The sequence below is a fragment of the Anarhichas minor genome, unplaced genomic scaffold, assembly GCF_050575085.1.
Source record: "Anarhichas minor isolate MPS153535 unplaced genomic scaffold, ASM5057508v1 ptg000023l, whole genome shotgun sequence".
Classification (NCBI taxonomy): domain Eukaryota; kingdom Metazoa; phylum Chordata; class Actinopteri; order Perciformes; family Anarhichadidae; genus Anarhichas; species Anarhichas minor.
Window position 1 is genome coordinate 232,926 of NW_027466469.1, and position 25,136 is coordinate 258,061.

At 41.0% G+C, this 25,136-nt stretch overlaps 2 protein-coding genes across 3 annotated transcripts; one reads left to right on the forward strand and one right to left on the reverse strand.

The window, feature by feature from the left end:
• Positions 1-1,452: 1,452 nt before the first annotated feature.
• On the forward strand, positions 1,453-22,718 carry cers5 (ceramide synthase 5). The gene is made up of 10 exons (XM_076097038.1): positions 1,453-1,744; positions 13,920-14,025; positions 14,731-14,861; positions 15,214-15,271; positions 15,458-15,508; positions 15,972-16,064; positions 17,890-18,018; positions 18,567-18,673; positions 19,700-19,856; positions 21,800-22,718. The coding sequence occupies exons 1-10, from the start codon at positions 1,572-1,574 to the stop codon at positions 21,962-21,964; spliced, it is 1,170 nt and encodes a 389-aa protein (XP_075953153.1). The 5' UTR covers positions 1,453-1,571; the 3' UTR covers positions 21,965-22,718.
• A 39-nt stretch (positions 22,719-22,757) lies between these two features.
• cox14 (cytochrome c oxidase assembly factor COX14) lies at positions 22,758-23,874 on the reverse strand. Of its 2 annotated transcripts, none has more exons than XM_076097043.1 (2): positions 23,716-23,874; positions 22,758-23,233 (listed from the first exon to the last, which is right to left on the reverse strand). In XM_076097043.1, exon 2 carries the CDS (start codon positions 23,221-23,223, stop codon positions 23,047-23,049), a length of 177 nt encoding a protein of 58 aa, XP_075953158.1. In that variant the 5' UTR covers positions 23,224-23,233; positions 23,716-23,874; the 3' UTR covers positions 22,758-23,046. The 2 variants fall into 2 exon arrangements, with proteins under 2 accessions (XP_075953158.1, XP_075953159.1); XM_076097044.1 differs by having other exon boundaries at positions 22,758-23,257; positions 23,716-23,859.
• Positions 23,875-25,136: the final 1,262 nt, after the last annotated feature.

The window sequence follows — 25,136 nt, forward strand, 5'->3', positions numbered from 1 at the left end:
CCCCATTTTAAAGTTTTTGTATTTTAAATGAACATAAACATGTTCAACTCTGGGTCGTGACCGAAAGGACGAGGTCGCGGCTACAAGCGGCCGAAATGAGCTTCCTCCGTAGGGTGGCCGGGCTCAGCCTTAGAGATAGGGTAAGGAGCTCGGTCATCAGGAGGGAGCTTGGAGTCGAGCCGCTACTCCTTCGCGTCGAAAGGAGTCAGCTGAGGTGGTTCGGGCATGTAATTAGGATGCCTCCTGGACGCCTCCCACTGGAGGTTTTCCAGGCACGTCCAACTGGGAAGAGACCCCGGGGAAGACCCAGAACACGCTGGAGGGATTACATCTCCCAGCTGGCCTGGGAACGCCTCGGGATCCCCCAGAATGAGCTGGAACATGTTGCCGGTGAGAGGGAGGTCTGGGTCAGCCTGCTTGGCCTGCTGCCACCGCGATAAGCGGAGGAAAATGGATGGATGGATGAACATAAACATCTATAATGCCTTTCAGTGGGGTGCAAATATATGTCGGAGTTCTTACAGAAATAAAACACCTTATACTGGTAATGGTCAAGATGTTGCGTAATGTTCCTGAACAATTTGTAGTTGTAGTGCACCCACGTGCCACTTGGGTGCACCATCATATCAATCTCAAGCCCAGCACTCCCGTTAGTTTTATCTTCCTTTGATTCGGCACCTTTACAGATAACCCGTCAAACGGATTACTGAGCAGGAAGCTGTACAATCTCCTACGGTATAATACGTTTCATAACTTGAATATGAAAGTATCTGACAACAGTGTGGCTCTAACAGGAAATCAGCAGGGATGGATGCCATTCGTGCATGGCACCCATCCCTTCCAGTGAGGGAGGAGAGACTCGCCTTACTTCCTCAATTCCTGTCCACATCTCAGGGCGGCAGCCAAGGTTTGTCAAGCTACCCGGTGACAGCCATAACATACAGGAAGCTGAGCTGTATTGCCTTCAAACTTAAAAAGTAAAACGTGTGAGACAATAAGAGGAAAAGCCGGGTTTGGCACAAGCAAGTCCAAAGTTGAGTCTCAAGTCTTTGATACTTGACTTTCATGTCAAAACCATAGGTCCAAACTCGCAGGTCTTTCCGGTCCAAACAGATCAGGCATCAGATATGTATTTCTGTTGAATGGAAACAGTTTCCAGCTGGATGTCGGAGCATGGCATTTTGGCTAACTTATTTATTTATTTTGAATCTAAGGTCAAGTCTTTGAGCATCTTGCCTTCACGTCTCGGCACCTGCACTTGGTGTCACACAATTTAATTATTCAGTTGTGAGAATAAATCATAAAACAATATTGTAAAACCCCTAATTGAACAAAACAGTGGATATGTGTTGAACCCAATCATAATAGTTGACCGCTGGGAATCTTATTTTGAAAATGTGAAGCGGAAGTCTCTGGTTTTCTTCACGCCGGTGCGGTAAACGTGGAGTGAGGAGAGTGAGAGCAAGTGACCCAGGAGCAGGAGAGGCTTCCATCAAGTTTCACTCATCCCTTTTCTTCCAGATAATAAACGAATTTAATTTACCCGTCCGTGGACCGGGACACCGTGAAACATGGCTGCTTTTTCAGCCTGGTTCTGGAACGAGAGGTTCTGGCTCCCACACAACGTCACCTGGGCGGATCTGGCAGACCCAGCTCCCGGGGTGGAGTACCCCAAAGCCGGACACTTGTTTACTGCCTTCCCGCTGGCTTTGGGGATTTTCGCCGTCAGGATACTTTTCGAAAGGTTCGTGCTCGCTGCTTATGTCGGCGTTTTATTTCAAAGTGAGGGATAAATATCCTAAAACTACGTTTAACGGAGGGTTCTTCACAACAACGGAGTGATGGGTTTGCTAGCGTCGGTAAACCCAGCATCTTTAAACGTGTGTAAACGCGGGGATTTATTTTGTCAAACTACACCCTTTCCTCATTTCTGTTATAGTTCTGCCCACCACATACTGTTAAAAATATACTAATATTGTTTTCTCAACTACTTTTAAAGACACGTGTGTTAGAAATTCCCTTTAAACGTCGTCTCTCAAGGCTAGCATCACGTGTATGTAACACCGTTACAACTAAACCTGTGTGTTCATTGTGCCGGTCCCCTTCTCAAGACTCTCGTCTTTGATGTTTTGGTAGCTAACACCAGACTAGTTCAACAGTCATTGACCGTTATCCACTCTGTTTATGTCCTTAACTCATGCATGCATGCGTTATAGGAAGTGCTGCTGCTTCTATACTTCCACAGCTACTTGTCACATATAATAAGGTCCATGTAGCCATCCAGAATGCAGCAGTGTCACGGCTTTTTACACCAATACACACACCTTGTGTTGGTACACACTGGATAGGAGAAGCCTGCACGTGTCTTGCTACACAACCGAGCCCTAAGGCTTTATTCTTTTAAACAAAAGCGGTGGATTTATGTCATTAGTTTTGCGCTGTTGCCTGAGCCTCTCTCATACACAGATAATATAACCTTTAGCGGTGTCAGTCTGGTGTCACCTCACAATTCCTCCCCCAAAACAGAAGTTTTGGTGTCTTGTTTAGACTAGAAAGGCTCTGCTGACAAGTTTCTCATTTGATTTGCAGAAAGTATGACTCCAGTATGAACCTTAATGTGACTAATACAGTTATTCTTATTATTTCTTGTGTGCTGACTCTGACAGTGGCAAAAGCAAAACCACATCCCCTCATTTGTTGACTGAGACTTTGACTGGATGGCTTGACGCAGTGGTTTTTATTATTTGTTTAGCCACATGCGTTGAGGGAAGTTGTGCCTGTTTTGTGCAGCTTCACGATTAAAGTATTAGAGGAGTGTCGCATTGAATCCAATAAAATTGACATTATGGCAGACTATATACATGGCTCTAAACTTAAATGTCAGAGAGGGCCCTTTAGAATATTGTTTTTGAATATAGACAGATTTACTGGATTTGTAACTTAATGCTTTTCATTCTTTCACTGCTTAAGTAAGCAACTGCGATCTTATTTAGTGTTGAAGCCATTCCAAGGTCAGGAAGATGCTCAATACAGTGAAAGTATTTGTTCCATATCCCCCTCCCCTAATGTCACTGTGTCTGTGGTTGGACAAGCTTCAAGTAGAGCTTCTTAGACGGTACACTTCCATTTCCTCTTGGCAAGGTGTAGCCCTGCTTTCACAACTGCTCATTACCAAGAATTCTGTTGTGAGACAACTTCATGGCTATAAAAAGTTATTTGATCTCGGTTCACATAACGATAAAGAGCTCAGGATTCATCATTAGCCAGTTATCATTGTGTAACCTTTTAAATGCTATGGTTGTCTGTCAACAAAGAGAAAAGTACGAGGACTACGCCTCCGCTGTAACACATAATAATATAAAGGAACACAGCCATGTTTACCTGAGTCCTTCTATGTACTCTTCCTGTAAATCTCAATTGGGTAGGTTGCAGGAGATGACTTGTTGTCGCTCAGATATATGTTTTCTAGAGTTGGCCCCCTATAGCTTCAAACACATTGTCCGGCTTTCTCTGTTTAATTTAAGACACGGTCAAGTGGCTGTTAATGAGGAGCAGTCAGATGTCGGAGGTGTCTGAGGAGAGTCGCTGAGGTGTTCAGTGAGATGCTCACCTGTCTCAGGTGTCAAAGCTCTGTCTCTCTCTAACACAAGGCCGTCCCCGAGGAGAGGACGAGCCACGGCGATGTTATCAGAGAGCGGTAACTCCCTCACTGTCTCACACCAACCCGCTCATTCATTTATTCAGCAGATAAAAACATCACACCGTAGCTTTCTGCACAAGCTAAACACAGGCTTTGTCACACAGTACACTTGATACAACACACACACACTAACACACCTAGTGTATACCAGTGGCGGGCCGTGTATTTTATACCTGGGCCTTCAGTGCCGTCCTACTACAGTTGAACCACCTCCTAATAACTTCATTGTGACGCCAGCATGACGGGATGCTTCGTCATTAACGGACAATGCATATCGTCAAAATCAATGTAATTAACACAATGACAAGAACAAACTCACAAGAACCAGTCACATATATTTATATGACAACAAAGCAGGTAGAATAACATAAAACCCAAATACAACGATTCAACAGGCCTCTGCACAATCCAGCAAAACTGCGGCGCTAAAACACGCATTCCGCCACAGACTCAAGGACACCATTCAAATATTATTCACATCAGAGGGAACAATATTAACCATACCATAATATACCAGTGAAGACAGTCGAGCCTCCCCAGTTGTATTTCTTGAATACGTTTTAATGCGTTTGAGGGCTGAAAATGTCCGCTCCACAGAGGCAGCAGATATTGGGATTGTCACCGCCAAACATGCCAAAACGCTAAAAATGTAAAAACTTCTTACATATCTTTAAACTTCAACTGTTACTACTACAAAGTTCTGCTAGCTAGTTCCACAACAGATCTGATTGGATAAAAGCTCTACTTAAAACAAGCTGCACTGGAAGCAGAGCAACTAAGGAAGACAGTAGCTGTGCAATGAGATAAATGGCTAATGGGAAAAATATTTAGAATACATGTGTATTTATGAAAAATAATAAAATAATAAAATAGCTATAACTTTGGGATTCTGTCAGTGTCTAGGCCAGCAGAGAAGGCCTTGCTGGCCTTGACGGCCCACCACTGGTGTATACACACTTCAATATTTACTATGTCAGCCCTTGAGACAAACTGAATGCTTCATATGCTTCAGTTCTGATAGAGAACATATGATTTTCCACAGTTTGCTGGCTGGATCACAATGGGATGATGTGAACGAGTGTAACAGTTAAACACTGTTTAATAGATTGATACTTGAATCAAGTCATGTGATGGGTTTTCCACCGGACAGCATGTGTCATTGAAAATACAATTATTAAATAACAGTGTATTTATAAGCAACTTTTATTGTTTAAAATGATGTCGGCAGGGACTGTTGGCCTCTTGGGCATTTTTTACATTATCAAATCTGGCCCTCTTTGAAAAAAGTTTGGACACCCCCAGTTTAAAGTGTTTGTGCTAACGTTAGATTTATTTGCATGTTGGTAATGACAGTGTTAACCTACATTCCTAACTTACACCAGATTGGTTGGAGAAGAGTTGGTAGCAGCTTAAGTAACATAATTAATTACTAAAATGTCTCAATGTCACTTCAGTTTGATATTTAATGTTAACTATTGGTTTGAATGTAAAATGTCCACTGAGGGCAACATGCTCCAGATAAAAGGGATATCATGTGTATTGTTTAATTTCATATTGAATATGATGGTTTGGAATTTCAATTGATCCTCAATGCAACACCCCACCTTTAGCTATTAGAGACAGGTGATGTAGGTTTCAGTGAATGTTGATAAAAATCCAAATCCATTGATAAGATGCATTCATTTATAAACGTTTTAACTGCTGTTAAAATGAGAAGAGTATTTCACAGACGTGTTTATTCAGTGAAATAGTGTTTAAACATTCAATCAGGGATTCAAAGTTAACATTGATTAAAACAGGTTATCTTAACTCAAGAATTCAGTCAAATATACAGATAATAGGAAATTATTGTTTTTTTATTTTTGTTTGAATTTTAGTGTGTGTGTGTGTGTGTGGGGGGGGGGGGGGGGGTACAATCTGTACACGTACAACATCCTCTGTCCCGGAACCCTCACATCAGAACAGGAAACACTCCCCCAAAAACCCCTTTAACGGGGAGAAAAGAGGGAGAGACCTTAGGGAGAGCAACAGAGGAGGGATCCCTCTCCCAGGATGGACAGAAGTGCAATAGATGTCATGTGTACAGAATGAAGTGGAGATAGGGTAGAAGTGGGGATAGGGTAGAAGTGGGGATAGGGTAGAAGTGGGGATAGGGTAGAAGGGGGGATAGGGTAGAAGCCGGGATAGGGTAGAAGCCGGGATAGGGTAGAAGCGGGGATAGGGTAGAAGCGGGGATAGGGTAGAAGCGGGGATAGGGTAGAAGCGGGGATAGGGTAGAAGCGGGGATAGGCAAAAAAAAGGTTTATTTGTATAGCACATTTCAACAACAAGATAATTCAAAGTGCTTCACATAAAACCATTAAAAGCATCAAAACATAAGGCAAAAGAAAAGGACATTTAAAAACAATTAAGAACATACATTGAAACAATAAAAACAGTCATTAAAACATAAAAATAGGATGGAAGATAGGGTGGAAGCGAGGGTAGAAGCGGGGATAGGATGGAAGTGGGGATAGGTTAGAAGTGGGGATAGTGTGGAAGTGGGGATAGGATGGAAGCGGGGATAGGGTGGATTCTAGTTATGCTCTCCTTTTTTCTTCAAATGCTTTAATTTCTTACAAGTCAAATTTGATTTCAACTATATTCATTTCAGCATCTTCAAACTGACTTTTGCCCCTGTCAATGCTTGTACTTTGACACTTTCAACTGCAATGATTGCTCAATCTACAGGAAACTAACCGGCAACTATTTTGACAATCGATTAATCGTTTTAGTCATTTTCAACGACTTCCCTGGTTCCAGCTTCTCCAGTGTGATAATGTGATGCTTTTTGTCATATAGGAAACCAAATATCTTTTTGGTCAAATTAAACAAGCTTGCCTTGGAGCCTCAAGAGGTGAGAAATTAAAAAACACACATTTCACTATTTTCTTGAACAAACGATTAATTTATTAATCGATGATGAAAATGTAGTCGTCTTACTTCCAACCCTATCAGGTCTCTGGTCTTTGAACAACAACCCCCCTTTAAAAAACCTTCTCGAACATCTTCCACTGTTCATACACCTTGTACCACAGCTGCTTTCAGTGCTTACGCTTGAAATACAACAAACATTAAAGTGAAACCTAAACTCCTTTCAGCACTTGCATTTAAACTGATTTTCTAGTTGTAGTCATGCTGTCTCGGAAGCCACAGAACCTGCTTGTATATCTAACTTAATCTTTGTCTTACAGCATTATCTTTGACAACTGCAGTCTGTCATGATGCCCTAAAGATGACATCTTTCTTTTCTCTCAGTCAGGAAGAATAGTTACACCTCCGGTGGAGAACCTGAGAGTATCAGATATCTTCTCCCTAAATGTTGCTAAATCAAAGTCTTACATTTCTCCAGCCTCTGTCTTCAGACATATTTGTTGGAATGCTGTTAAGCATTCCAACTATTGTTCTTCAAATCTTTATACTTCTTTATATTTTTATATTTCTTCCGTACGCTTTTTGAAACTCTTCTGCTACTTCATATTTTAAGCTACAGAAACCGTTCAACTATCAAAATGTTCAGCTCTTTCAGCAGAGGGGTGCTATGACTTTTCATATTTCTATGATATTTGCATTTATTTTTTGAATGGGTTTCTATGGAGAAAATGTTCAAATCCTCTTCAACTTTCAAATCCTTCTACTTCCTCATACTTTCAGCTACAGACACCATTTAAACTTTAAAATGTTGAGAAAATCCTGATCTATTGCCGCATTATTCAGCTTTTTGATATCTTTTATACTTTTTGAACTGTCCCATTTTAACTTTTATGATTTTTTCACTTCTTTTCTGCTTTTATAATGGGTGTGTATTGCGCAGCTTAGAGTGCGTGATGTCACCGCTAGAGTGAAGAGCAGCTTGAGATTCTTGTGAAAAAAAGATTTGTGTTTTGCCACTGTGTCCACAATCTTTACTCTTCATGCATAATTTCTGGATGTAGAAGTAGCTAATCTTGTCCTTGTCGTAGACAAATGACTGTGGAATCCCACAGATTTACACATTTGGCACAGAAGCCTGTAATTGAGAGGAAAACCAACTTTCTGCTCCATAGAGACCAATGTTAAATTTTGCTTCAAAAACATGTTCCACAGAACACGGGACCCCATTTCTAGATCGCCAATTCAGCCACATTTTTTACACTACAGACACAATTTTTACAGGATCTGTTCTTCAACTCATCCTTCCTCTCATTTATTAATATCGGAGCAATAGGAGCTACGGTTATGGGAGTTTTGAGGATTTGTTTGAGAGGTGTTTCCCTGTTTAATCTCCATGAAAAGGCTGCAAGGACACAGATGTTCATGATTAAGCTCATTAGTGATGTTGATAAACACACAGACTCACAGACACACACGCGCTCCTCTCTCTCTCTCTCTCTCTCTCTCTCTCTCTCTCTCTCTCTCTGTGTCTCTCATACAGTCATTCAGGTCTTAGACCCCCGCCCCACACACACACACACACACACACCCCATTTTAAAATAAAAGCCGCACACACATGATTTAGAGATATACGTGATGCAGCTCAGCCAATCAAATATGGGTATTCTGATAAGTTTCCTGATTCGAGTGACATTTACACACACCGCGACACAAGAGGGAGAGACAAGGAAAGACATGGCAGAGCAGGACAATAGTCATGTAAGCTGTAAATGATAAAACATAGGATAATCTCCAAATGAGAAAGATTGCCAGAGAAATCAGTCTCTCTCTCTCTCACTCATCCTCTCTCTCTCTCTCTCTCTCTCTGTCTGTGTCTCTCTCTCATACAGTCATTCAGGTCTTACAGATTTTAAGAGGACTCCCCCCCCCACCACACACACACACCCCATTTTAAAGTAAAGGCCCCACAAAATTAATTCTAACTTAAATGCTTGTGATGAAGCCTGTCATTTAATAACCTGTTTATGTTTATCTAACATTATGATTATGTCTCCCCCCCCCCCCGCCCACACCCCATTTCAAAATAAAAGCCCCAAAGAGTGAATTCTAACTGAAATGCTTATGATGAAGCCTGTCATTTAATAACCTGTTTGTGTTTATCTAACATTATGAGTCCATCTCCTCTCCCCTTCTCTCCCCCCCCCCACACCCCATTTCAAAATAAAAGCCCCACAGAGTGAATTCTAACTGAAATGCTTGTGATGAAGCCTGTCATTTAATAACCTGTTTGTGTTAATCTAACAATATGAGTCCATCTCCTCTCCCCTTCTCCCCCCCCCCCCCCACACCCCATTTCAAAATAAAAGCCCCACAGAGTGAAATATAACTGAAATGCTTGTGATGAAGCCTATCATTTAATAACCTCTGTTTATGTGTCAAACATTATGATTATGTCTCCTCTCCCCCTCTCTCCCCCACCCAGCCCCACCCTTTCAAAAATAAAAGCCTCATGGATTAACTATTTAAACATTAAGCTGAAAATTAGGCTTTTTTTGAAGTAATGAATGCTCTTACTAATACTGCGACAACTACTACTATTGCTGCTAATATTTCTAGTATTACTACTACTACTGCTACTACTACTACTTCTACTATAACTTTTGCTGTTGCTACGATTACTACTGCTATTACTGCTACCATCAATATTATTACTACCAATACTGCTATTACTACCACTACTACTATTACTTATACTACAACTGCTATTCATGCTACTACCAGTACTAATACTACTACAGCTATTAGTACGACTGCTACTAGTACTACTACTACTGCTATTACTGCTACTTCAAATACTGCCATTACTATTACTACTACTACTACTTATACTACTACTGTTATATTAAATACTACGACCACTACTACAGCTATTACTACTACTACCGATACTACTACTTCTTCTAAATACTAATACTTCTACTACTAATGATACTTCTACTACAACTACAACTTCTAGTACTACTAATACTACAAATATCACTACTGCTGACATTTTTTAAGGCACAGAAACCGTTCGAATATCAAAATGTTCAGCTCTTTCAGGAGAGGGGTGCTTTGACTTTTTATATTTGTAATCTTTTAACTTTTTGAAATATTAAGCTATTTGCAATTTTCTTTTGAATGGGATCTATGGAGAAAATCTTCAAATCCTGTTAAACTTCTTCAACTTTCAAAGCCTTCTTCTCATACTTTCAGCTACATATGACTTCATATTTGTAATCTTTCAACTTTTTGAATTATTAAGCTTTTTGCAATTTTTTTTAAAATTGGATATCTATTTTCAGCAATGTTTTTGAGATTCATTTCAGCTTTCAGCATTCCAACGCATTTTCAGCAGGAAATGCATTTTCTAGTTGTTTTTGTTCTTGAAAGGCTGCATTCTCGCACATAGTTATCAACTGCAGGATTCTTCTTCTACCTGATTAATGCAACGGCTGTCCTCAACAGCCCGAGCAGGCTCCTCCTCTTCTAGACCAGTTTGTTCTTGTTTGATTACAATCATCTCTTTGCTCTTGGCAGTGACTTTGTAGATGGGGCAGTCAGGCTGTTTTTGTTCTTCTAAGCCGTGTCATGAGTTGAACAGTGTTAAGGCTACAAATTGGGACGTGCATGATATTATGAGTGGCTTGCCATGTAATCTGTTGTGGCCCGTTTTTGACTGTTTTCCCATGAAGTAAGAGCCAAGTATTCCCTCTGTCAAAAGGAAGTGAGGGTAGACACTAAGCAAAACAATGTTGATGTGATGCATCAAACATCCTCCTTGTCTGTTTATTTCCCACATAACATCGCATTGTCTTTCCCCAAAGTCATGTCTCTTCCACGTAATCCTCAATCCTGTTTTCACGACTTCACCGGTCAAATGAAGGCCTCGTTTACATCCAGTGCTGTGCCGGGAATAGAACCGGGCCTGGCCCCCGGCTTAGGGGAAGTTTCCCCACTGGCAAGGTTCCATGTAGATTTTTGCTCGTCCCTTTCACAGCTGCCCGTCTACCTGCGGCCGTGTTACACAAACCACACTGAGCCGCTTGGTGGCATGCCGTGTGTGTGTTGGAGTGGTCGGGATCTGAGGAACGGGGATGTTTTCGATGTTGGACATGAATAGATTAGCTTGCATCTCTCGCCCCTTTCGGTGGGCAGCAGCAACAGCGATTAGCACTGAAGGCTCAGGCTGGCAGAGGGTTGTATCTGTCGATCGTGCTTACAAGAGAACCTAGACTGTTGCCACATCAGCTCATGGTTTACCTTACAGTTTCGGAGAGAGATTGTTCGGCAGCTAATGCAGCTACTTGAAGCCCAACCACTGAGTGAACTCAGGGTGAACCAGACCTAGAAGCTGCATCACATTCAGAGCTGTGCCGCCCTTGAGCTCCTGTGTCAATAAGTGTTTTATGCTCAAGGCAATTAAACAGGGAAATGTAGATTGCCCGGTGTAATTTTTAACAACAATATGCCACATGAAACCAACTTATCCAGTTTAACTTCTGTGCAGAAGTTAGTGCCACAGAGTGCACTGCGGTTTGGGCCAGTTTACTTTTAATGTCGTGGAAATCACTCAGTATGTGAAGTCAAACTGCTCTTTAGTACCACGTCAAATAAAACTTTGCTGAAAGACTGTAATGGGAAAATATGTCATAGTCTCATGTACAGGTTTAAGGAATGTAAGTCCTAAAAGAGCAGACACCAAACTGTAGTTTCAGTAGATGACTTTAATTAGTTTAGTATCCAGGTGTCTTGTTATCTGTTATCATTGTGCACTGTTTCTTTCTTCGTAAGACAGAGACACAGAGAGGCCTTGATTAACAGAGATCCTCTGTTTGAAATACTGTTGACTTCCTTTGCTGACGCGTTATCTGAAGTTGTAAAGGCGTAAACCTTTGCATGCAGATATGATGTGTGAGGGTAAAGAATGTCTATTCTGTCTCTGCAATGGTCATTTTAACGATGTCACAGTGGCTTCAAAGGAAGCATCTGTTGTGAGTTTAAACTGATTATTGTAAGGCAAACTGTGAACAAAGGGATTTGCAAACAGGAGATAAAGCATCTTCCTGACTGTCTTAAATGATCAAGTATACTAAGGCTCGAAGGATGACCTGCCTTTAACTGTGTTCTTTGTGTATTCTTGTTAGCTAAAGCAGATAACAGGAAGCTGTCTGAGTATAAATGTCCATGCATTGTGAGTGTTATGCAGAGCACTCATACAGATCACTGCAATGTGTCTGTGAGACTGTTCTCTTTGCTTGCAAGCAAATAAATTGACTTTACAAACCTTGATCGTTCATCAAAACTCTGTTTTACTTTATATTGATAGAAAACCTCAACTTTCTTCTCCCGACTAGTCATAAGAAATATTCCACAACAAGACACATGTAGGTTAAAAAGGTTTTGTATTCTTTAAACTTTTAGGACACTTGCTGGTTTGGATGGTATGAAAATGATTGAATCTGGAGACATGTCATTGCTCTAAAGGGTTAGGAGAAAGGGCTCGCAGGTGAAGCTGCTTATTGCAGGGAGACGATAATAAAACTGGGAGGGCAAGAAGTGTGAACGGCTTAATGTCAGACTCAACGCATTCTTTTTCTTTTTCCTTGCCATAATGGAACAGGCTATTCTGTGGTGAGCGTCAGATTCCTCACCAGCAACCATCTCCTTAAACAGCACTTAGACAAAGGAGGCTTCATCATTTCAAGGATTCCTCTACGGTTCAACACTGGCTCAGTATTTTTTCAAGAAATACTTCTCACGGAACTGATTACATCTTGCTGACGTGATGATCGACTGATGAAAATGTAGATTAACACTTACAAGAAGAGTCTCAAGACTGTCAAAAATCAAAGTAACCTTAAAATAGTTTTATAAAACAGGGTACAAAAGAATATGACACTGCAAACATGGGTGCACATTATTTCTGGGTCTTGGAGTTGGCATTTGTCATGTTTCCCCATTGCTGCTATTTGGAGCCTCCAGCCAGTCTCATCATTGTTTCACAATGCTGTTTTGTTAATGGGAAGTTCACTAAAAGTCAATACTGTAAAATGATGGTCACATCTCTTTCTGCATTCTTCTGCAGAGTGACCGCAGACACAATTTGGCAAATTTTTCATTTAAATAATTAGTTTATGAATCCTTGTAACTATGTGACTTCCTGTGACCGTGTGACTACGACGTGACTAAGAATTTCGTAAGTGAAGGAAAACCCATTGAGGAAACCGTTGTGGAAAACCAAGAAGACATGCAGAGCTTTAGAGCATGTCGGTAGACACTGCTGCGTCATGTTTAGTCATCCCCATTTGTTGATGTAAATCAACATAAAATAAGTAAAAATAAATAATAATGTACAAATTTGAGATTGACCTTGTAGACACTGAGCTACTTTTGTCCAAAATAGCTTTATTTTTTTGTAGAACCAGATGAAGCTGTTGTGCTTTATGACTTAGTGCAGTTGTATGTGTGCGGTGAAGTCTGTGTCAGTGGAGCAAAAGACTCTTTTCTTCATGTTAGAGAGACATGTTCATGTTCACAGGAACGTTTCCTTTAAGAGTCTCTGTGTACATCTTTGCAGCACCCACAATGATAAACGTGTAAATGATTGATTGAGCCTCTTTTGATTCTCCTTGATCATAGAACTTTATTTCAGTGTTTTAAGTAGTAATATTAATTCATACTTAAAACAGAATCGTGTCTCCACAGAATCATCTCAACACCACAGCATTCTTAAACTACCCACTATAAAACAGCAGCAGCTACTTAAATCTCCCGTTCTGCCTCCTGATAACTCAAAGCTATGTTTACCGAGGTCATTGTATTACTAAGCACAGAGACCCGTGGTTGCCGCCGAGCGAGCTGCTCATGTATCACTCGGAGACCAAAATCCAGCCCATAATACTGAACCCGACTCACAGGAAGCTGTTTCATTTGAACCTGTATTCTGTGTGTGCAATATATGAGCTCAAAATGAAGGATCTATGGCCTCTATGGACATGAAAGAAGGCCTTCTCACAAATGTGGTATATATGCCTGTAATAGCTAATTCAGTCATAATGCAGAACAGAACTACGAGCAGGGAGGGGTCTTTCACCGTCATAATGTTCTCATCATGAAGGAGGCATCCGCCTGGGGATTTTAAGAAGCTCCCACTCAGCAACTTTATGCTTTTATTACTATCCTTTTATTAGATGTCAGCCCGCCAGGCTTATGCAACACATTACCTACGACCATTCATCACTCCCATTTTCACCTCTGCCACAGGTTTGTTGCCAGTCCCTGTGCCCGGAGTCTCCACATCCAGCCAGGTGTTGGACGGAGAGCTCAGCCCAATGCTGTGCTGGAGAAGGTGTTCACGTCCATCACCAAGGTTTGCCTTCTTCCTCCCTTTAAGGAAGCGTTTGTCAGTAGCTGTTCATATCATCTATGATTACAGAGTTAATCATGAGTGTTAAACATATGCTGCCTCCACAACACAGCACTCTACTCCATTATATTCGGGTTTAGTTACATGGAACGATGGATGTTCGTGGGCGACTGTGGCTAAGTGGAGAGCAGGGCCGTCCTTCAATCAGAGGATCGGCGGTTCGATCCCCGGCTCTGGCTCTGCTAGTCACATGTCGATGTGTCCTTGAGACACTTATCCCCAAAAATTGCTCCTGTAGCTTCGGTGTAGAAATGTGATAGAATCTGAATTGTCTGCTAAATGACTGTAATGTGATGTGAGGCATGACTTTTTGCTTGGTTTTAGGCTCCTCTGCATTATTTGAACATGGTCTTGACAACAAAACTCTTAACTAGCTAAAACAAAGCGTGATTCAGTTTTGACTGCGTTCCACTGAAGGAACTAAACTTGAGTACAGACACGTATGAGGAAACTATTGTGCAAGGGCAAAAGAAACGCTTCTACAGTATTGTTTCAGTTTTCACTGAAACCTTTTCGGCACAGATTCCTGATGATTCTTGTGTTTGCTGACCTCACGTGCTCCCACTGAGAGTGTGACCCTGAGAGTCTCACAGATTAAAGTACAGAATCAAAGCTGAGTGTCTTGCTCTTTTCTTTTTGTCTGCACAGAATCCAGACTCTCGCCATCTGGATGGCCTCTCCAAGCAGCTGGACTGGGAGGCGCGAAAGGTCCAGCGTTGGTTCCGACAGCGCAGGAACCAAGATAAACCCAGCACGCACACCAAGTTCTGCGAGAGCATGTAGGTTAATCCCTATTGTGTTCACCTTTGACCTCTCCGCAGGCTTGAGCACACAGCGGCTGTGTTGCATGTGCAGGCGTGGTGTGATGTTGTCGGTGGATGTCTGCATGTATGTTTCTGTATTTCTATTGAAGTCAGAATGCGCACATTTAGTTCTTTATTCTTCAAAAGTTTATTGTTAGGACTAGATTTCAAATAAGATTCAAGAATCCGGTTATGTTAGAATCAGGATTGTGGCCGGTAGGGGCAAGTAGATGCATACCGTATATTTTATATTAAATGTGTGTAAATTAAACTCTCTCTTAAACCAGCCCTATTTTCTGGACCATAATTCCTTCTTGTTTACTTGTAGGTGGAGGTTTACATTTTATTTGTGCATATTTACCTTTGGGTTCCGGTTTCTGTGGCAGGTGAGCACACAATCAGATCAAGCTTGGATTGGAAGCATAAACAGGAGGGGGGGTGGGGGTGGGGGGGGGTTGGCTTTTGGCATTGTTTGTTCTTTCATTGATAATATTTTTTGATTGGCTGGGTATATTTCCAAATTTAAAAGCCTCACGGCTTGTTTGCTGAACTAATCTGTGTTTTCTTTGTAGTGTCCTTGGATGTGGGATACAAAGCTCTGCTGGTATGGATATCCTTATCAGGTACGAGACAGTTCTAATCGTCGTCTATATGATCTATTATGCAAACACAGCGACTACAGACTCAGAAAATCCCTCTAAATACAACCAACTAAGTCAAGAAATGACTTTGCAGGGCCATTGTATGGGACTGCATGACTTTGTGCCTAATAAACTGCTGCACAGTTATCCATGGAAAGCCGTGCTGTGTCACTTTACGACAGAAGAACCATTGTCATATTCTCTTCGCTGCCTTCTTCCTGTTACTTGTATAAATGACGTCATAAAAAGCCGTCTGACTAGTTTAATCAAACTCAGATTAAAACACAGAGAGGTAGATGTTACTCCACTATATCTTCACATCGCAAATATGTATTTGCTGCTTCATAAATGCTTTGAATTTCAAATTTAGCACCTTTTTAAAATGAATACAAATTCTTATTTGAACTGACTCGCTGAACTTGTCTCCTCCGTCTTGTCTCTTCAGGTCATGACTCCGGGTCTTTACCGCTACTATGTGATAGAGCTGGCCTTCTACTGGTCACTCATGTTCTCCCAATTCACCGACATAAAGAGGAAGGTGAGTCTCTGTTCGATTAGGCCACGGTGGATACGCCACGGTGAAACACTCGTCAATACGTCTGTTGTATGTGTGACGCAAAGTTTGTCAAATGTCTGCATCAAGATCTAGTTATGGAAGGTCACATGTTTTTTGGGAGGGGGGGGGGCTCAGCTGGCGCTGCTCCTTCTGTGAATGCTTTTGTATTTTCAGCACGGGGGCACCCACCGTCATGTGACTGCAGGGCGGAGCCGGCCTAACTCTATTAGAAGAACAGACATTCCTCTCAATGCCAGCCTGTTAGTGACACTTTCATGTTTTAGATGTCACATTCTGTGTAATATACAGTATAGAATCGACATGATGGGATGTCCAGAGGAGGCAGATGGAGTTCCCGCTCAGCAGATTGTTTCACTAGATTTGTGTGTATCAAGCTAACAGAAATTCCTTAAAGTCTTTCTTACCGTTTGCCTTTTACTCAGCTCAGTTTCATTGTGATGACTTTACAGTTGGCTCCAAACCACAAAGGTAGTGAGTTAAAAGGTAGCGCTAGACAAGCAAAAGAGCCGGTCTTCATGCAAACAATGGTGACTTGTATGAATTTGAAGTGGTCAACAGAAGATTGTCACGTTTTAAGACCTTTTCCAGAGATTCTATGAACATGGACGTTGCGCTTCACTGGATTTACAAACTCTCAGTCTTTCTAGTTGGAACGTGAGCGTTTATCTAATAGCCCACAGTCGAGAGAAGTCAGCCTGAACCGTGGCAAAAATGTTAAAACGCCTTCTGCAAAAATGTACACATACTGTTTATGGCGTTTTAGACAATGCACTTCAGTGTCTGTGCTGTTGTAGAGACCGGCAGGCCAATACAACGGCTGCATGTATGTTAAATTAAGAGATACGATAGATACATAATAATAAATAATAAGATAGATACACTGTTGTTGATCCCCAGAGGCTCAATCCAGTTGTTGGAGCAACACAAGGACGGAGACGAGATCAGATAGAGAATGTAAAGAGTAAATAATAAGAGGAGTATGAAACTAAAACAACAATAGAAGTAAAAACCACCTCAGATGGTTAAGAGCGATTGTGTGTCTGTTGTGATGGCTCCCACCACACAGAGAAAGCACCTCGCTTCCTGTGACTTCTTTTGAATTTCCACTTAAGTTAAACATTTTTTTCATACATTTGCATCACCAACCAAGCTGCTGCCTTCGATCTCTATCTATCTGCATTGTCTGTCTTCCTTATCGTCGTAGCTACAGCCATTCATTCTGTGTAGCTGATGACTATCAACTCGATGGTTACCGTGATTATTGTTGTATTGAGCAGCTCTAAATGTTTTGTGTCAATGTTATAGAAGATTTTCTTTTCTTCTTTTTTTTGGCATTTTGCCTTCATTGATAGTGACAGTGCAGAGGGAGACATGGGGCAGAGACACACAACAAGAGTCTTCAGCTGGAATCACACTGAGGCTCCATGTGTGTGTCCTCACTGCTAGTTCACCAGGATGCAGACCCCCCCCCCCCCACACTACTAGTCCACCTTTAATTCTCAGCAGCATTTCTTTTGTAACACAACAGTCAATGCCATCAATGGCAAAACAGAGAAGTGTGATTTGTGTTAAAATACACTCCACAACACAAGTTTACAAGTAAACAATCAGTGTACATGTATGCTAACTCTCTCTCTCTCTCTCTCCTCTCTCCTCTCTCTCTCCTCTCTGTCTCTCTCTCCTCTCTCTCTCCTCTCTGTCTCTCTCTCCTCTCTCTCTCCTCTCTGTCTCTCTCTCCTCTCTCTCTCCTCTCTGTCTCTCTCTCTCTCTCTCTCTCTCATTTCAGGACTTCCTGATAATGTTCATCCATCACCTGGCGACAGTTAGCCTGATCAGCTTTTCTTACGTCAACAACATGACGCGAGTAGGGAGCCTCGTGATGTGTGTCCACGATGCCTCAGACTTCCTGCTGGAGGTCAGTCAGACACAGTGATGAGAAGTCCGTACAATGTTAAAAGCAACTAACTACAAACCAAATACACTGTACTTTACTTTACTTCTGGACATTTTGTGGTTACAGACTGATGCTTTCCAGCTGGTCCTCATACTTATTACTTCATTCACATTTATTCTCTCAGAGTAGAAAGAGAAGGGTTATCTAATAAACTATCTACTTAGTGTACAACGTGATCTCAGATCAGAACAGGGTTTTGCCGTTTTTACAGCACATTATTGGAGAGAAGTTATTGCTGATACATTAATACAAGGAGGATATAGGAACATGTGACTGCTGTTGACACAGTTATGATGGAGCCTCAGCTTTTACAGTTACAACAGTAGTTTCCTCTTTGGAGATTGTCCAATTGTGATTGCTGTCTAGTGCTTCCAGTCACTTCCTCTTGGCTGAGATCCAAATAGACTGTTGGTATCAGTCCAGGAATTAAAATAGGGTTGATGGGTGGTGGGAAAAAAAAGATGCCCTACATTCAACTTATAATGAACTGTTATTTTGTTTTCCAACAGGCGGGTAAGCTGGCCAACTATGCCAAGTTCCAGCGCTTGTGTGACTTCCTCTTCATTGTGTTTGGTGTGGCGTTCTTCATCACACGGCTAGTTATATATCCTGTATGGTGAGTTCTCAGTTACTCTCAACTCCAGCGTGAATATTATAACTACTCTGCCATAACATTTGTGAATGTATTAATGCTCAAGAGCTGATGTTTTTTAAAAGAAATCATCTAGCTTTAGCTCTGAAGGGGGCTGAGCTCAGGTTGTGCTAATGTGTGCATAACACTGTCGCACAGACAAACATGTAATCCTACACCATCTGTTTGAGATGTGCGGACAGAGATTGCTGAACTCCATCAAGGCTGCTGGGTGTTATTAATATAATAGTCCACATTTCAAGTCTTTCATGAACATATTGTATTTAATTAAGGATTCTTCAATCCATACATTATTAACGTTTATTAATTGACTGAATGTGGGCCAAAGTTTACAGTTTATTTTCATCTGCTGCATTCAAACTAGCGCATGCGTACGTGTGAGAACTGCAGGTCTGCAGGGTGATGGATTTCAGTACATATCCTGTAGCTGTAATTAGTAACATCGGTCAGCCTGTACTTTGCAAACATGGAGAAAACCACCAAGCGCTGCTGTTTAGAAATATCATTAAATAAAGTGATACAACTGTCAGCAGTCGGTTGATCGGATGAGGATATCCAGGACACCTAACCGCTTCATCATCATGTTAACCAGAGCATGCAGAGGTGTGTGTGCTAAGTGGGTCTGGATAGCAACTGTTCCTCGACAGAGACCTGTATGTCCAAGCGAGCCCAGCCTCCAGAGGGACGAACAATAGGGAACCAATCATTGACGACAGTAACCCGAGCCGCTATATTCAGTGTGGATGAGTGATAACGCTGGCGTTGCCGCTGCAGCTACCTGGACTGAAATCCATCCCTCTGATGGGGGAGGGGGGCCTGTTGATGACCTTCTGTCACTCTTCTGGAGTTAAAGGAAGACGTGACCTCACCAACCACTCACCTTACCCTGTGTACCTTCATAATGGGCCTCTTTTAGAAGAGTGCTGGTTAATACTGTGTTTAAAGTACAGCTCGACTACCTCCACATCTACTGCTCTCGTGGTTTTCCAGGGTCCTGAACTCCACTATGTTTGAGAGCTGGGCCATAGTCGGGCCGTACCCGTCCTGGTGGCTCTTCAACTTCTTGCTGCTGGTCCTCCAAGTGCTGCACATCATCTGGTTCTACCTCATAGCCCGTATAGCTGTGAAAGCTATGCTGCGGGGCAAGGTGGGTCACAGCACAGACACATTACGGAGAAGTACTGTAATGTAGAGACGAGTTAACGATTAGTAGATCGACAGATTCATCCTATCCTCTCCTTACTGTTTTGACAGCAGTTCCAGCCACTTAAATGTGAAGATGTGCTCTTTTTTGTTGTCTAAAACAAATAAAAAACATTAGATATCCTTGGATTTTAGGCTTCTGGTCACACATAACACGACATCTAAAGATCCCTAGGTCTCTCAAAAACTGTAGTGGGTTCAATATTTAGTTGAGCACATGATTATTACCTTTAGCGGCAGATCAGTTAATAATGAGAATCCTCATTAGATGCAGCCTTACTGTGATGACCTGCTGACGGATTTGACATCCTACACACGCACACAACACACGTTTGTTTTTCAGCTACTAGAACCTGCAAATACTCACATGTTGTTTTCTGGTGAGAACACGTGTTCATTTCTCTTCAGTGTGGTGTCATTTCATGAAGTATAATGCAGCTCAAACTCTATCCAAAGTAGCCTAGATTAAAAAAACATTTCACGTGATTCAGAACTCTTCTTCAATGTTTCTGTGTCGGCAAAGATAAACAGAAAATTCCAACAACATTGACTTGGACGGGCTATAAAGAACACCAAATACATATATTTGTCTATGACCAGAATGTTTACTGAAATGTAAACAAAACAAACTATTTGTGGTGATGAATTTGCTACATTATTCCCCCAGCTGTCCCTGACTCCGTCTCGTTCTCTCTGCAGACGCCGTTTGTTCCGTCTCCCAGAGGGAGACACCGTCTTTCTGTCTGTCTCCGCTACTCTCTCGCTTCTTCTCTGTTTGCTTTGTCCACTTGAGACCTTTACCTTCTCTGTTTGTGGCTGTAAGTTTCTGTCGACTCCCTCCGCTGTGATTCCTTTCACACGTCTTCATTTCATCCGTCCTGTCCACTTCTGTAGGGATTCGGTTTAGCTGTTTGTGGGTTTAAATTAAACAGCTGTTACAGTTGTTGACCAACACTTCGATTTCACCGCACTCACAAAGGCAAAAAGTAATGTGGTGATAATGTCAGGTATGTCAGGTATGTCCAACTGTTCCTCATTAGGCAGGAGAGTGATGCAATTGTCCGGCACCACCACCATGTGGTTATGATGAACACCAATGATTTGCATGAATATGAAGTTTGTGGTGCTTGAAGCTGAAGATGAAATACATCTGTCATGAGACTAAACCGCTGGTTCTCAAACACACCGTTCTGAGTTACTTATTGCTTTCATTTTATGCTGCTTTATACTTCACCACATGTCAGAGGCAAATATTGTACTTTTTAATTCTACTACATTGTTATGTAACTGTAGTTACTTTGCATATGAAGATTTTAAAAGCCTGCAATAAGCATATATAATATAATTCATCGTTATACAGTAAATGAAACCACCGCCACAATATCATAAAATAGTCAAATTAGCTCTACAGCATCCAGCTCCAATATCAAAATGCATCTGTTACTGTATTAATACTAATAATTATATTATGTAATTTTGGCATCAGTGAGTTTTTCTGGATAATACTTTTCCTTCAGTAAGATTTTGAATGTTTTGAGTGTCACTTCTTTTTTTAGTTTGTGGTATTTCTACATTTACTCTAGTAAAAGATCTTAATATTTTAATTTGTCATTTGCTTAATTATTTTTCTTATCTAAAGATATATTTTTTTGTTTTTGTTTGTCTCATGGTGTATCTGTAAAAACAATAGTCGCAACACGTCATATGACAAAAAGATGAGCTTCACAAATTGCACTCAACAGGACGACCATTGCTCATTTACAGCAGTGTTTGAATGAAAAGTAACTTAATCATCATTACAGTGTGTGCATTATTTAGTCAAACATCTGTCGTGCGTACTTCTGTTAAAACAATAATATCCCGTTTCCTCTTCCATCTGCCGTCAAGGTGTGCAAAGATGTACGCAGTGACATTGAGAGCAGCTCAGAGGAAGAGCCCGACACGCCCACAGAAGGCCCGAGGGCCTTCTCTCATCCGCCCAAAGCAGAAAACGGCACTAGGGCCCACTGTGTCGCTGCCAAAGACGGAGTGCAGAACCACAACAGCTGGTGACAGGAAGCTGGGAGCCCCCTGCAGTTGGTCCCTCACAACATCTAGGTCCTCTGACATTCCCTTGACGTCCAAGGCACACACACACACACACACACTACACTGACAGTGAGTGCACAGACTCACGAACTGACGATGGACACTGACATCTGCTTTGAAGAACTCTGTACTGACTCGTACGACACACGTGATTTGCGTAATCTTATTTCTTAAATGATGGGATTTATTTTCTGCTGAGCTTGGCGGCAGTTGTTGATTGGTTTCAATGTTCTCTCCCAGTTTTATTGGTCAGATGAACTTGGATTATTTTTGTGTTACTTCACACTGGATCACAAAGGGCAGAAAACACTACTCTATGGAAGCTTGTTGCATTTCCAATCCGTGATGATACAGCAGGTATTATACATATAAATAATGTTTCAATAACTTATAGCTGTGGTTTTATCAGCTCTTAAAAGGCACCTGCTGTGTGTGTATGTGACCACAAGTACACACTTCAAATTTGAGCAGCAGCAGTTTCTGCCTTCTGCAATTTATTGTGGATTTTTCCTTTTAACAACATTGTTTGGCAACTTTAATTAACGTTAATTTCAGGTTTTTTTCACTACTTCTTCCAAGACCAAATGCTTATGAAATGTTCATCACTGCCTACAGAGGAATCCAGGTATGAGGACTGTACTAAATGTCTGGTATCACGTTCTCACTTGAGTGCCTTGTAAAAATATATTTCCAAATATATTCTGTTGATGAAAGGGGCCGTTTTTTGTTGCAGTCCTGTTTATAAACGACACATTGCTTTGTGTGGTTAAAGGCATTTAATATAATACAAACAATTACAGCCATCTTCTCTCCTGAGACTCTCACAACATGGATTTTACGCAGGCCACTGACACAAACAATGTGTTATTTGTTCATGTGCCTGGTGGAGTTTTCCTTGTGTGGGCTGTGGGCACACCCTCACAATGAATTCACTTAAATGTCCTGAGAAGAATTAACATCTTCACTGTTTAGCGACGGACAAAAAACAATGGAGGAATGGGAAATGTCCACATCTGTGCAAAAACTCTAATAGTCCTCCCCCCCCGTCAGTCTTTCATGACTTCAGGGTCCTGGTTTTCTGCCGCCAGCTTCATCTGCTTCTGCTTCTGCACGAAGCGGTATCCTCGCATCGCACACAGGTAGCCTCCGTAGGCCGTCAGCAGCATCATCGAGGCGGAAAACGTCCGATAGCCGAAGTCAGCCAGGCGCTTTCCGGACACCATGGTGAGGATCCTACAGGGACCAGGGACAGGAAGTCTGAGCAGGTTCAGCAGCAAAAACACAGCACAATTTGGGATTTTGCCACACTAGTGTGCTGCAGATCACTGTGCAAGGTGGTTTTATAGCTACATTTGATTTTACACGAGTGTTGCATCAATGAGATGAGTGCTTTGATTCACAAGCTCTAATTTCTAGGATTAGCACCAAAAAGTTTAATCAGTTTCAACATTCAACATTTTATGTAACTGTCGTTAGTAAGTCTGATGTTATTCACAGTCGCAGATCGTTCACTGCTCGTTAACGCACTAATGTCTCTCACAGTCTCTATTCAACAGTCCGTGTGGTACGTCTGACTTAACGTTGATGTCCGTACAAAGTTACGTACTCTGTTGTCTTTATCACTACCAGCGAGCTAGCAGTCGGTCAGCTGCACACAGGTTAGCACACTATTGTATCCACTCACGTCTCCTCTTGGAGCAAATATCTGGTCTTACCTTTTATTTTAGGAAGCGATAACAAGCACAGGTTGTTGTAGCTGTCCTCAATGTCAGCACGCCGACTCGTGAAGTTAAAACATAAGCTAGCTAACCTTTCGTAAGGTACGGAAACCCAGAGGGGACTTTTCTCTTCTGACAAAATTGCGAGCAAAGTTGCAGAGCGACACCTACTGACCGGGAGTACTTCAGTATAGCTCTCTTTTATTTTAAGGCTTTTCTAACCCGGTGGTATTTGTTGTAATTATTTCAATGAATTAATCTTATTCATATCTCATGTTTTTGATTGTATCTGTGTATTATTTGTTTTACTGTGATTACAGTTTTTTTATGACTAACTACACTATTTATGAAATGTTATATGAAGTATTTTTCTACATACTATGCTGTGACTTTCTATGACATACCACACTATGACTTCTTTATATTTTTATGAAATAATTTATTAAATCTTTTTTAATGACCTACTATACTATGTCATATTTTACTACATTTCTATAGTATACTCTTAAGACTTTTAATGACATACTATACTTTCACTTTTCTATGACTATAAAAATGTCATATGTAGTATGTCAGGAAAATGTAATAAAAATGCCAAAAAAAATAGTATGTCATAGAATTGTCTTAAAATGTCATAGTATAGTATGTCATATAAAACATAGTATAGTGTGTCTTAAATGTTTTATAAAAATGTCATTGTAAAGTATGTCATAAAATTGTCTTAAAATGTCACGGAATAGTATGTCGTCAAAATAAAAAGTCATAGTATAGTGTCATAAAAATGCCATAAGAATGTCATAGTATCGTATGTAATAAAAAGTCATAATATAGTGACTTACATTTTTCATAAAAAGGTCATACTATAGTATGTCATTAAATGTCATAGTATGTCACGAACAGTTATGGTATAGTATGTCATACAAATTTCATGAAAATGTCAGTGTAGTATGTCATACAAATACAAATGTCATAGTATATAGTATGTCAGAAAACATCATAAATCATAAAAAAGTCACAGAATATTGTTTCATAACATTTTTGTATCAATAATAATCTACAATTGTTTACACTTACATCACAGTTAATTTGACATTGACAATGTGTCTGGCTCAAGTACGTTTCTGAAACAAATCTAAATAAGTCTCATACAATATGTGAAAAATATGAACTGTCTCTGGAAAAACTAACCGCTAAACCTCTAACTAACCATTGAACTTTAGCAACATTATGTGGCGGTTATTTCGCGGTTACTACAGTACAAACACAAATCGGTTAACGGATTTCGTCGTCGGCCACAAATGAATGGAGGTATTCAAACATCTACTGAAGCGCTCTCTTTTTATGCAAATGTAGCCACACAGAGAGGCTGGTGTGATCGCCACAAACTAACCAGGAACACAGTCGTCCCTCTTAGACTG

Excerpts from the sequence above, each read along its gene's own strand:
- cers5 (XM_076097038.1), top strand. The coding sequence starts at position 1,572 with ATGGCTGCTTTTTCAGCCTGGTTCTGGAACGAGAGGTTCTGGCTCCCA. Across the intron at positions 1,745-13,919 it reads GTCAGGATACTTTTCGAAAG|GTTTGTTGCCAGTCCCTGTG; the intron begins GTTCGTGCTCGC and ends CCTCTGCCACAG. Across the intron at positions 18,674-19,699 it reads CTAGTTATATATCCTGTATG|GGTCCTGAACTCCACTATGT; the intron begins GTGAGTTCTCAG and ends GTGGTTTTCCAG.
- cox14 (XM_076097043.1), bottom strand. The coding sequence starts at position 23,223 with ATGGTGTCCGGAAAGCGCCTGGCTGACTTCGGCTATCGGACGTTTTCC.